Here is a 13,226-nt window from a genome sequence, read left to right as displayed (position 1 = left end):
CTAATGGAAGCACAGTTCTGGCAAAATTGAAGATACACTATTTTGCTGAGAACACAAAACTCTTTGTTATCCAGAAATGCAGTAAATAGATTGAAGTTTTACAGCATTATGATAAATAATATGTTAATGAACGACATTCCTGTATTTCTGAGAAACTAAAGATATATAAAATGATATGTAAAGTTGGAAAATCACCTCTGGAGTCATTTTGGTACAGACAGCTGCATTTGGCCATACTTCTACAATGTCATGACTCTAAGGTATTGGATCACTGAAGACTCCAAATTTGGTGTTACTGCCTCAAATCAGTTATCCCTTAAAATAGGAAAAACATGCTAAAATGAAAAGTTTGTGTTCTCCATAGACTGGTGCCAAATAAGATGGATTTTTATGTAAAAAATAAGGCTGGGCTTTTGGATATATGCTAAATTTTTTAGAGTCACATCCAGTGAAAGCCCTGGTAGAGGGACAGGAAGAACTGCATTGTAATTTGAGCTATACTGCATCCATGGGGCAGTCACTTTTCTGCTTGAGATTCAGTTTTCTCCCAATATGGATACCTTAATATCTAGTAAAATACTTACACTGTTGTGTACAGTAAATAAGATTACCTACATGAAATCACATAGAAATAAACTTTAGAAGTCAGAAGTGAAAGAATTTAGGGTTGAGGAAAGTGATACCCATTAAAGTCAAAGTAATAAAGCTAGTTAGTCCCAGATTAGCAACCCAAACCTAGATTTCCTTGTTCTTATTCTTATACTTTTTCATTTTTTCTTTTCCTACTTTAATAAAAGTATACTTGCAGAAGAATTTTAGATTTTACCAGATTAAATATATTATCATATTTAAATTTCTCCATATACAAGTTTTATCTTCCATTTAGACTTTATTTGAAAATATTTGTCTTAAATCATTAAAATAAATCCTAACAACTCTATTCTTTGGAAATTGTTATTTTTTTCTTGAGAACTGCTTACATGTGGGAATACCAATGCTTATGGGATTGGGTGAAATTTCAATTGTGTTATCCACACTCTTTACCCCATAATTCAATACATGGAAGCATTTTGGAAATAGGACTCTTGAATTTAGTCTGCATTTTTTCTAACACAAATAAGATGGCTGTGATTTGGAAAAAAAATGCCAAGAAGTGTCATTATTTTCAAGAAGTTCAGTTAGCACCTTGGTGTCTATGTATAACTCTTGATTATATCCCATTTTTTTCTCTGCCATCTCATGATGGGAATAGTGTAATGGTTTTGCTCTAGAATACAGGGAAAAAGACAACATGAATCACTGTGGCAACTTCGTTTTTTTCTGTAGTCTTCTGTCAAATCACTGTGCAAAGTAACATGAAGAGAGTAGCTACCATGACTGAGAAAAAAAATAACAAAAACGTTCAAGGGTAAACCCTCAACCCAAGTCATCTGAGTAAATGCTGCAGGTGGAACCAAGGCAAGTACATTATTTTATACAAACTGTGTATGAAGTCACTTAACATTTTAATATACTTGAAAAGTCTGGCCCTGTATACTCCAAGCTTCCTTTGCAGAAAGAGCTTTAGTTAGTGCTACTGTGGTTTCAGATGCCAACATTTTCTCTTCTGGGCTTAAGATCTAGAATGGTGGTCTTTCTCCTTAAATACCTTCTGGTTAGGGTTTAGTCTAAGATAAAATGCTGTTCATGGCTGTAGTCTAGATTAAAGCTCTATGAATAGCCCATAAACTTCAATTAAATGCTTCTAACCTTTTGCATAATACTTAAAATGGAAAGACTTAGTTTCTAGGTCAGCTCTAGATTTAGGGAGTTCTGGTGGGCAGAGAGCTATAAAACTGCAGGTTTTAGGCTGATTCAAGTGCTTTGGCTTTTGTACTGTAAAAATAGTATGGAAATGAAGTGTATGTAGTTTCCAACATTATAAGTATGAGGAAGCATAGTCTTTGTATTTTGACATACTTTACTGTTAAGATGGTAGGAAATAACAGGTTAACAAAAATAATGACATAGTGGGCAAAAATACAGGGAACTGGTAATATTGACTGACTTAATCTGAGTGGAAACAATACTACCAGGCAGTAAAGGAGCACTGACAAGTTATCCAGACCAGATCATTCTAGATTCTTAACTTAAATTCATTTATTTCATTTCTAGGATGTACATTGATTCACTAACAGAAAAATGACTTCTCTCCTCTATTTGTGACTTAGTTTCTTACTTACTCTAGAGATGATTTCAGAGACTTGAAACAAGATGCTATTTGTTTTAGATTTAAAAATATAAACTCTATGAAAATCATCCACATGTATTAATTATGTTTCTGAAAGAGGACTTGAAAGGAAGCAATTTCCTATTGCACACTAACTAGCATCAGTGAAACTTTGAAGAACTAATCAATTTTTTCAGCATTGAAAAATCAGGTTAACTCTTGGATACCTATTACCTTTAATGATCTCAAAAAGGGATTATAACATCTTCTAACATCAAAAGTAAAATTAATTTGAGAACTTTGCAAAAGATAGATCTATACCACACAGGACCGTTTTGAGGTAAGGGGGGCTGCAGGCCTGCAGCTTCCCAAAATACTGACATAAATTTCTGGTTCCCAGAAGACTGGAAACAAATGAAGATGTTGCCTTTATGATTGCTGGGAAAGCTTTTAGGCAGTTTCACTTTCAGATTAACTTTGATGTTGAGGAAACAGGTAGGAATTGGCCAGAGTAGTGAGACAGAGTGGTGATCATCACAGCTTTTGAAAGCAGAAAACAGGGACAGTTACATTTGAACAATTATGATGAAAATGTTTGAAATGTAAGGTTCTAAAAGAAGGATTGGACCTGAAGCTAGTAATTACTCGATATTTTATAAAACAGCTGGAAGAGTAAGCAGTGATCTCTGACATGTGAAGAGGCCATAAAGCTCTTTTGGAAGCCAACAAAGAAGAGAGCAGCTTGTGACAGTTGGTGGTTTCCAGGTAGCTGTTATGAAACCAAAGGATTTAAATGGCACTGTAAAGTGTTTTCTACGGACAGCAACTCAATATGCTACTGTAGTCCAAAAGACATTGCTGACCATTGAACAAGAGCTCCTAATTGCTTTTAAGATGCCATATGAGAGGGATTTATTAATTGGAAAGTACTGAATAGAAAATATCCTCATGAATCTTTAAGGGAAGTGAGGTGTTTTGGGGAGTAACCTTCATCTTTTAGGAGCAGTCATTTCCTTCTGGAATACACTGCTTATGCAATTGTGAGAGACAGATTACCAAAACTCTGCAAGTTAGATGCACCAGTGATACTTTAAATGTGTTTATTAATATATACTAATCATTGCACCACCAACTCCTAGCCTTCAGACTGTCCCTAGTCGATATCCAGATTTATCTGCAAAAGAGCACCCCCTCCTTTTTAAGATAACCAGTGAGTTTACAGGCTTCTTCTGATATTCACCTGTTCATTTATAACTGTCAGCAACCATTAGTAAAACGTACAACCCAAATTTGCTTCCTACATATAAACACCAACTACATTCTCAAGTCTTTCATCTAGGGCAGAGGCAAGAAGGCAGTGAGGGAATGTCAGGGACACTGAGTGCTCATGTACACTGAAGTATGGTATGTGCACATGTGTGTATGAGAAAGAACGAGAGCAAGCTATGCCTGGAATTTTAAGTAACTATCTTCATGGCTGACTTATAACATAGCTGAAACTATAAATCGTACTCATCCTTACACCCACACACAAAAAAGATACGTATAATGCCTGTTATTTCCTTACCTTCTATTGCTGATAGGAGAACCCGGGAATGATCATATGCAATTACATTTGCATATCTATTCTTTGGTTTGTTGACTTCCAAGTTTGAATGTTCCCATGTGAACTGCTGGCCTGGGTCAATTGACTTTAAAAGAAAAACAGCACACACACGAAATCAATACTGTGTAACAGTGAATTATAGGCACTTATCACAAATAACAAATGATTCAAAAAAGAAAATTCTGAAGTCATACTTCATCCAGATGACCCTAGCTGTGAAGCTGAACGCTAATTCAACCAGCATTATATGAAATGATTAATCATAGTGAGAAACAGTGATAGTTACCAACATTGATTCAAATGAAAAAAAAAATCAATATAGATGTTCTATTAATATTGGAAAAGCCAGGGTTTTATTTTTTATTTTTCCATTTCCCTTTCTGCTTCTGTAGTTTACAAGTTATCTTGGTTCAATTTTCCTCCTGGTTCTATGAACATTAGCTTATCTTGATTATTCTTCCCTATTCTTTCTTGTCTGGACCTCGCTAGTCTCCCATTTTTAACTTCAGGGGTTTTTCACTGGCTTCATGAGGTACAGGCTTCATTCATTTCTCTTTTCCTACATGCTCACATCTTTACGGCAATTTAAGGTTTTGTCTGGTTCTCCGTAACACACCATAATTAATATCACGAGGCAATTTGCACCATTCAAGCACTTTAAAATAACATAAAGGAGGGAGATCAGTTAAATCTATTATCATTTTAATCAGAATATCAATTTATAACCCAATGCAGATAGAGTCTAATTGTGTTTCTATTTATCATCATGTGTTTCCATTATGTTTATAGGTTTATTTTTACTCCTTCTTTTAAACTTTTTCCCCTGATTTTTAATGCATCTTTGATACCTTCGTTCAACTGAAATTAATAATCTAAAAATAAGTATTGCAAAGATATAAAATAATGCATACATTCTTTTTCTAAATCTAAGTACAACTATTATTTTAAGAACTAATTTAGGCTTTGCATAATAAAACTGTAGGGGACTTTGTAATTTCCTGCAATGTTAAAGAAATCAAAACACCTTTTTTCCCATCATAGATACTGATATCCTTTTAAGATTTATAATTTCATTGTATGTGGAAACATGAGTTCAGTAATTACATAGATGATTTTGAATGATCGAAATGAACTTAGCAGAAATAATTAATGATAAATGAGGTTTATGTACAAGTGAAATTAAAGAAAACTTCATAGGATTTCTAGAAGTTATTTTTTGATGCTAGGTATTTTCCAAGCTTTTATATGGATATGTAGAACTGAAAGTAAAATATATCCAATAGCTATTACAGAATTAAAGATACACACACTTTCTGTTAGAAGGGACAAGAGTTCACCATGACAGTAAAACTCACTGGTATAAATAGTCAAGCCTATTAATAGCCTCGAATAGCCTCCAAACACACTGAAATTCTCAGTAATATGAACTGCAGCCTCTGATTTACTAAGGATTATAAAGCCTTTTTCCTTTCTCAGCCCTATGTTGATTTATATATAAAATTAATTAGTCAATTAATGAATAGTATTCAGCAAAATATTTATCCATGCCTTAGGGTCCAAAGAATAATGTACTTAGGGGGTCTTTCTAGTTTGTTCTTCCAGGAAGCTCATCACCTCTTTGAATGTACTCCTCTCTAAGTACAGCAAAGTGAAGCTGAAGCATTCAGCTGTCTAGGGTGGAAGGCTTTGAATCAATCGACCTTGACCTTCTCCACTCTGTGATCAAGACCTGCCTTAAACATCTCTCAAGTCGGTCTCATATCTACAATTCCACTGCTGCTCCTTAAACTCAGACCTGCAATCTGAAAGTTGCCTGACTGGTTTCCCTCCACTAATCTCTCAGTGCTACAATCCATTCTTCATATGGCTGCCAAAGCAGTCTTTGTGAAGCATCTCCCTGGTAAAGACCTTTCACTGGCTCTGGGGACACCTACAGTTTAAGTTCTAGATTTCTTAGTCACAGCCCCATTACTTACATAGCCTTAATCATCTATGCCTACCTCAATAAATGGTTCAAGACCAGTTTATTAAATTAATTAATGAATTGAATTGGTGAATGAAATATTGTTGAGAGTTCATAAGGAGAAATCATGATGTAATTCCTCTACATAACATGGGAGCTGGAGAATAAACCATGGGAACTGCAGTGCATTGCACAGCGTCCCAAAAGCTTTAACACGTATAACGCTCATTGACGAATGGCTTAGTAATTAAGTAAGTGAGCCTCAAATTACAACTGCCGCTGATATTCCACTTTACACTTGAGCATTACTTGGTTCATAGGTTTCTTAAATATCAGTCTCTAAAATATACCAAGAAGCTACTAAGCTCATTGATGTACAGTGTTTTTGTTGGAAGATATTGCTCCCTGTGTGGCCTTGTTTCACTCAGATTATGATTACTGCAGATGTGTTAAATGGCTTGCATTTACTTAGAGTAAAGAAATTGCATCTAGCAACTCAAAGATACTGTTAACTCATGTCCATTTCTTCTTTTGTCACATATTCTCAGTTCTCTGCATGATTGGTTCGAGACTTACACTGATGAGTTTGCAAACCAGGAATGGAAACATGAGCTCTGTGCCACACATGCGAACATGCTTAGACTTAAAGTGTGGCTCATGGGAAGAAGACCAATCAGTATAAGATAATTATAATCATAGCTGCCAGGTCATTTGCCAGCCACCATAATAATGCTTTTCACGCAGTGTCCTATGTAATTTTCACACCTGTTATGAGGTAGGTATTGTTGATTTCCCTATTTTCCAAATGACAGATTTAAAGTTAAAAAAGATGAATCTCCTTAATTCAATAAAGCTTACTGAGGGCCTATTATGTGACTGGCATTGGGCTATGCTCACACAGCTAGACTAACAGAGTTACTCTCAAACCCAAGTCTGAGCAATTCGAAAGCCCAGCTGATTGTTATTAAACCAGAATGCTGCCTATCCATCCAGAATGCCACTGCAAAACCAAGAAGACCAACACATGGAGACACTTAAACATGACCATCCTTTATGTGACCAGTCTGAATGATTTTTCTTACCAACTTATCATCCTATGTCATTCTGGGACAATTATATAAGATATCAAGTTTAAAAAACGAGGTCGGCTTCACATGGATGATAAAGCAGATGGGATGCAGCTTACATTTGTCCTCGTTTTATATGGATCAAACAAACATTGATTAAATAATGCTGACTTATCTTTGTGTAACACAGCACTCATCCATCTGAATCTATCTGTTTGACTGAACCTTTAACAATACAGAGCACAGGCCATTATTTTTGGAGTATGTCAGAATGCTGACAGCAGTAAATTCAGCAAAGAATAACTACTGAAAGTAGGTGAGGTATAATAGGATCTAAGGAAAATCAAATTTCAATTATCCATGTTAATGAGGCAAAGAGAGCAAGAATGGGTAAGATCCTAGTTCTCGGAGCCCAAATTTTAGGCTTTTCCTAGGGCGATGACACTGGTGCTTTGCCTGTTTGCTTGTGGTTTGGCTTCTCTTGTTGGGATCATCTCAGGGAAGACTCCAATGGCCAACACAGAGAAAGAACAGTGCGTATCTTGGGTGATTTAGAAGTCAGTTTCCACTTCAACCTATTATTTTTTGGCCAGTCTCCCATGGACTACGCATTTTCCTACCAAGAAGTTAAGCTCTATTTGTTTTCCCTGAGCTCGACTCTCAGATATCTCTATTTATCCTTCTGGCTCTGTCTAGTCAGACAACATTCTGTGGCATACCACGCTAGGCTTCCCACAACTCAGTCCACCATCCCACCCTCCTGAGCTGGGACACCGAGTTGGCCTCCTTTAGCATCCCATGAGAAGGGAATTCTGCAAGACTGAAGTAAAGCAAGCTAGCTTTATTCAACCAAAAGCTGAGTACTAGAGTTCTTAAAATGAGCTATATGAAATCTGTACACCACGTTGTCACAGAATTTATGAACAAGAATATAACTTCATATACTTTTTATTTACCAGGCAGTTAGCAAGGCCCTTGAAAGACACTATATACCCACAAAATTCAGGTTCTGAGATGAACTCTAGTATCATCTAAAACTTTAGTGAGATGCCAAACTATTTTACATTGCTTTCTTGTCTGCATACCTGGCACTAGACTCCCCTATACCCTATAGGTATTGATAGCATAATTCTAATGCTAAAAGCAAGAGATCATCAGCACAATGGATTTGTTTAAAAGATGGATTTATAATTTTGCACAAAGTTCTAAACAATATTGTTGATAAGCTATAATTAAAACCTAGATATTTACTTCTCTGATAATTATGGTAGCTAATTCTTATATAATACTTACTATGTTTTCTTTGTGCTCTACATATATTCACAAAGACCCTAAGAAGTAGTCACCATTATTGTCACAGTTTTGTAGGTGAGGAAAGTGAGGGGGCAGAAAAGTTTAATAATTTTCTCAGGGTCAAAGAGCTAGTGAAGTGGAGGTGTCTCCATTCCAGCTGCCAGGTTTGAGTCTGTAGCTGCCATACCATGTTTCTTTTCTAAGTCAAGCTGGAAGTCCTCATGCTTGCCATTTACTTGTTCTCTTGAAACACAATGTAAGGGTGCATGGGTGGTTCAGAGGTAGAATGCTCACCATTCATGCGGGAGACCTGAGTTGGATTCCCGGATCATGCACCCTCCCCCCCCACCAAAAATAAAAAAACCCACACAATGCAAGGAAGGCTCTGAATAAAAATCTAGTGGGCTGTTGATCTATATAAGTCTTTGCACATCAAGTTATAGTCATTGAATAAAATTACATCTATATATGAGAGTGACCTTTTCTGATAAAGCTGGAGTCATCATCTTAAAGAAAAACTTTTTAAGTATGTTTCTACAAAACTTCAACCTCTCTACCAAGAAGAAAAATAGAAGTCATATATATGAAACACCACAATACTAGATGTTGTATCCCACTCTTCACCCCTTCCGCACCAAGAGACAAACCTCAAAATATGCCCTTTGGAAACTCATCAAAGAGAAACCACAAAAAAGATAGATCCATCCTGTTCTTGTGTATGTTTTCAAAACAGCTAACAAAAATGTGATTATATAGAAGGAACACACCAGTGACTCGACTAGCCAAACTATGGGTTAGACTAACCATCTGTTTTATAGGGCACTGAACTTTCTGTGACCTCAACTTCCACAGACATACTGTCTTTCCACATCGTTCCCCATCAGCAGGCTCATTTGGGCCTCACTTAGTGTGGTTTGCTGAAAATATTCCCAAGTTCTTTTTGAGGTCTAGAAGAGCAATCTGCCATTGCCTGAGTAAAGCTCTTTCCCCCCATTCTCCTTCATTTGTATTTTCTCTCTCCCAGCTTGAAAATGGTAAATGAATATATATATGGTTTGGAAGGGCTATGGTTTGCACAATTAGCCAAGGCCTGCAATTGGCATAATAAGTACTTACTTCAAAGAGAAAAGAGTGAGTTCACTACAAGGATGGTTTAGAAGCTGGAATGTGAGGAAGGGGTGGAAAGTGTGGTGATGAGCAGTCTGGAAACCAGGAGACCAGGGCATTTGCCCTCTCTGTTGCCATGGTTTGTTCTGGAAGGTCATGCAACTTGGTCTCCGTTTACTCTGTGTTCCCTTCTCCTATTAGTGTCACCCAGTAGCAGATTTTCCCCCTCCTATTCTCTTCTCTCCTATAACCCAATTAGTTACCAACATTTACTGAGTCTTACCCTTTAAAGACACTTCTGATATAAGTTCCCATGGGAGGATTTTCAAGACTCTCAGCGCTAACTAATGAATGGATGTAGGTGTGTTCCGCCTCTAACAGCAGAAAACATACGCAGAATTTCATACATTAGTCAAAAGCACCAAAAAATGTTCCAATCAGATATAACTGCATACTGGCAACATGACTTTTTTCATTGGTATGTGATAAAATTGCAAGTTTATAGTTTGTCTAATGGTTTTGAAATTTTGATTGTAACATATAAAATTCCTGTAGAAACCACCTGCAGTCATAACGTCCTTATCTACATTATTAAAAAAAACTGATAGGAGAGGAATCAAAAAGGATAAACTATACCCAGAGTAAATGATTCAACCATGGGAGGTGAGTAATACTCGAGGCAATCAGTTAATAAACACCTGCGTCTAAATCACACCTTGGTAGGAAGGAAGAGTTGATGTCACCCAGGATACAGTTTATTCCCAGAAGTACACTGAACTTATCCTAATTTACCAAGGGTTCAAAGTAATTTTAAAAAAAAGCAAAAGAATACCACCACCACCACCATCACCACTGCATTTTCAACTCAGTAGGGCGATTCTACTGACTCTCTAGAATTCTGATAAGCTATTTTGCTACTTTATATGTGTGACTATGGGAAAGATATTTTGAAAGATCCTTCCAAATAAGAGTTCAGTAAAGGACATACAATTTTAAGAACTGTTGATTTAAAACTCTAGTTTCTTACTAAACACTACCTTTTCATACGCCCCGACATTTTCCTGGACATTACTATATGCGGAAAAAAGACATTCGAAGTTCCTGAAGATGATTTTCTAGAGGAATGAGAGTAGTGATATATTTTAATCACAACTTTTCACTTGTTATCTATTTATCTCCTACTTCAAATTAAAGTGAACACTAAGAAAGGGGTGGATAGGCTTAGAGTTCATGTTCTTAAAGACCCAGAACTTCATGGAGAATCATTTTTTCAAAAAGACGTCACAGATTAGGAGGTATGATGCTGTTTGGAGAAAGAAGAGGAATTTGATACTTTAAGGTAAGTAAATTGCTATTAGGAATTAAACCGTTTTGATTAAAGAAATGAATGGAGTAAATTTGATTAAAGTGGCAGGAAGTAATTACAATGATTTATAAAAAGGAGTTATTTGATCTGCAAATCATTTAGACAGTGAGATATTTATGAATTAAAATTGGTTGACACATCCAGGCACACTGAAGTGCAGGGCAGTTAGGTACAGGAAACAGACAAAGTTATCTACTGAGTGCAATTAGGGTGGACCAAGAAACAGAGTAATCCGCAGCTGCATCCTTTCTTATGAAAGGTACCAGGGTTTGGCCCAGAATTAACAAGACTAATGTGTTAATTTTTTAACACTCCTTGAAAATGTTGTACAGACCCAGAAAAATTGTTGAAGTGAAGTAAGGCACGATATGCAAGGTTGTCACTAAATGAATGCTAGATTTTTTTCTTTACCTTCTTCTGTCCCCACTCACTCTTATATAAGAACATCCCAGACTAAGACAATCTTAGCATCCAAGGAATACTTGATTTCTTTCTAATGTTAAATGGATCTCCTTTGCCACTGAGGCATAAAAATGAGCTTATAACTTAGGAAAAGAAATCCAATGCTGCCTTCCCAATTGCTATACCACACTATGGATGATTATATAATTTGGACCTTGATCTCTTTTTCTGACAGAGAGAACAAAAGAGAGCACAAGTAGTCACATATATTTCTCACTTTTTCAATTTAATTTGATAATGGAAATCTTATCATTCCTCTTATTTTTGCTTTGCATTCATAGGCAGACAGATTATAGACCTCAGCACTGCCTTCCATGCCTATTAACTAAAAGTTCCTTTGCTAAATCTTTGTTTCCTCACTCACTTACTTTCAGATGTAAGGGCGGGAAAACAGATGGATTTCTAAAGAGAAATATGAATAATCATTTGTAAATATTCAGTCAATGTCTTTCAAATCTTATTTTCTGGTAAAAAAAAATAATAAAAATTCTACATCCAAACAAATGAGAAAAACAGAAGCTTTCTCCTAGTCTGATAGAATACAGAAAATCCTAAATAATAATTTGAAACATTCTCCCACCCCATCCTATACCCAAATATATTCAGGGCGATTATCTTGTTGAAACACATGTACTTCCACAGTTGCTTTTGGGGCACAATATCTATACCAAGAATCCCCTGCAGTTAACAGCATTATGTGCAGGTAAGGTAACAACACGCCCTGGGAACACAGACTCACAATTAAGAAGACACACAGGCTGATCATCATACTATCAGTACTCACGATACACAAGTTTCTTAGAAATATTTACAATCCAAAATGCCATAAATACTTTGGTCTTTCTTATAAGCAAATTAGAAAGTGCAGAACAAACAAAATCTAGAATTTTCAGCTTTCTTTCTTAACTAAAAGATTAATTTCAAAGATAACCTTGTTTTGTTTAAAATGCATATTGGTTTTTTTATAGTTAAAACTAAAAAACATTCTAGATAAAAACACTATATTAGAAAAATATCAGCATATTGATAATTTTACATACTTGCCCTTGGAAAAAAAACTGGAATCACTTGACAATAATGATAAAGAGGTTCTGATTTATCTGACGTTGTACATTCAAGTGTTTAGCATCTAGTGGATGTATAAATATAAATTTCAATGACAGAAATGTATTCTAGGCAGGATATAGGGCAGCAATGACATTTACACCAGAACTTTACAAACAGTTAAATCAGCTTCCCCTCTGAAGGGTGAATATAAAGTAAACACATATTGAAAAAGACCAAAGAAGTAAAATCATTGAAACTAGACAGAATAGCTCCCAGGCTCACACTTGGCTGTAATCTGATTCACAAGGAGAGCTATTCCTGTCTTCGGTAGATTTGATATTCATTCTAAGCTAACTCCTGTACAGCCTTTCACACCATGCACATCCACTGACTATGCTGCAATACATTCATATAGTGGCTGCATGCCAGGTGACAGTTCTGTATAGACCATATTACAAACTTCCTGCATGCGTCTGCACAATTATTTGACCATTTTAACACAGTATTTTCTTTTTGGTTGGTTGCTTTTAACAATTTTGCTTGTCTGAGGCCTCATCTCTGCTACATCGGGAATTGTGAGAAAATCCTGGTCAGATGGAAGGGTAAACATCCCAGAGGAGCGCTCTGCAGTATACCCTGGGCTAGTGATAGCGGGACTTTTTATATCCTAGCTTACACCTGTTATACCAGTGTAAACATTAATGAGACCCTGTTTCACTCTTGAAGTGTCTCATATTGGGCAATAAATTATATGGTCAGCTCAGGTTAGAGCAGACACCCGATTTCCTCATATACACATCTCTAAATTGGGATCCAGATGAGCTTCATGATCCAGTATCAGAACCATCACAGTTGGTGTGGATGTGGACGTGCAGAGAGAGGAAGACATTGGGAGACACAGACAAACAGCAGGCTCTGCTAAATACTCATCCCATTTACGTACTCCATCACCTGATGAGGTGAGGAAAAGTAAAGACATTATTTCCGCAGGGCAGTACTGGCTCATTTTGACTACACTGCTGATGTAAGAATGAGAAAGAAAAGCCAGAGGGAGAAAATGTGGTGGGCCTGATATCATGATTCACCCTTGCTCAATTTACCTGCAG

At 36.3% G+C, this 13,226-nt stretch overlaps 1 protein-coding gene across 9 annotated transcripts in view; it reads right to left on the bottom strand.

Moving 5' to 3' along the window:
* Positions 1–13,226, bottom strand: part of PTPRD (protein tyrosine phosphatase receptor type D) — a 685,849-nt gene that overhangs the window by 70,121 nt on the left and 602,502 nt on the right. For all 9 annotated transcript variants that reach the window (XM_077148194.1, XM_077148192.1, XM_077148196.1 and 6 more), the window contains one exon: positions 3,777–3,900. In XM_077148194.1, the coding sequence (XP_077004309.1) occupies positions 3,777–3,900 (124 nt within the window). The remainder of the gene's footprint in view (positions 1–3,776; positions 3,901–13,226) is intronic.

The sequence above is a fragment of the Tamandua tetradactyla genome, chromosome 2 (genome assembly GCF_023851605.1).
Source record: "Tamandua tetradactyla isolate mTamTet1 chromosome 2, mTamTet1.pri, whole genome shotgun sequence".
NCBI lineage: Eukaryota > Metazoa > Chordata > Mammalia > Pilosa > Myrmecophagidae > Tamandua > Tamandua tetradactyla.
The sequence above is the reverse complement of the archived record's forward strand: the minus strand, read 5'-3'. Positions and strand labels throughout refer to the sequence as shown.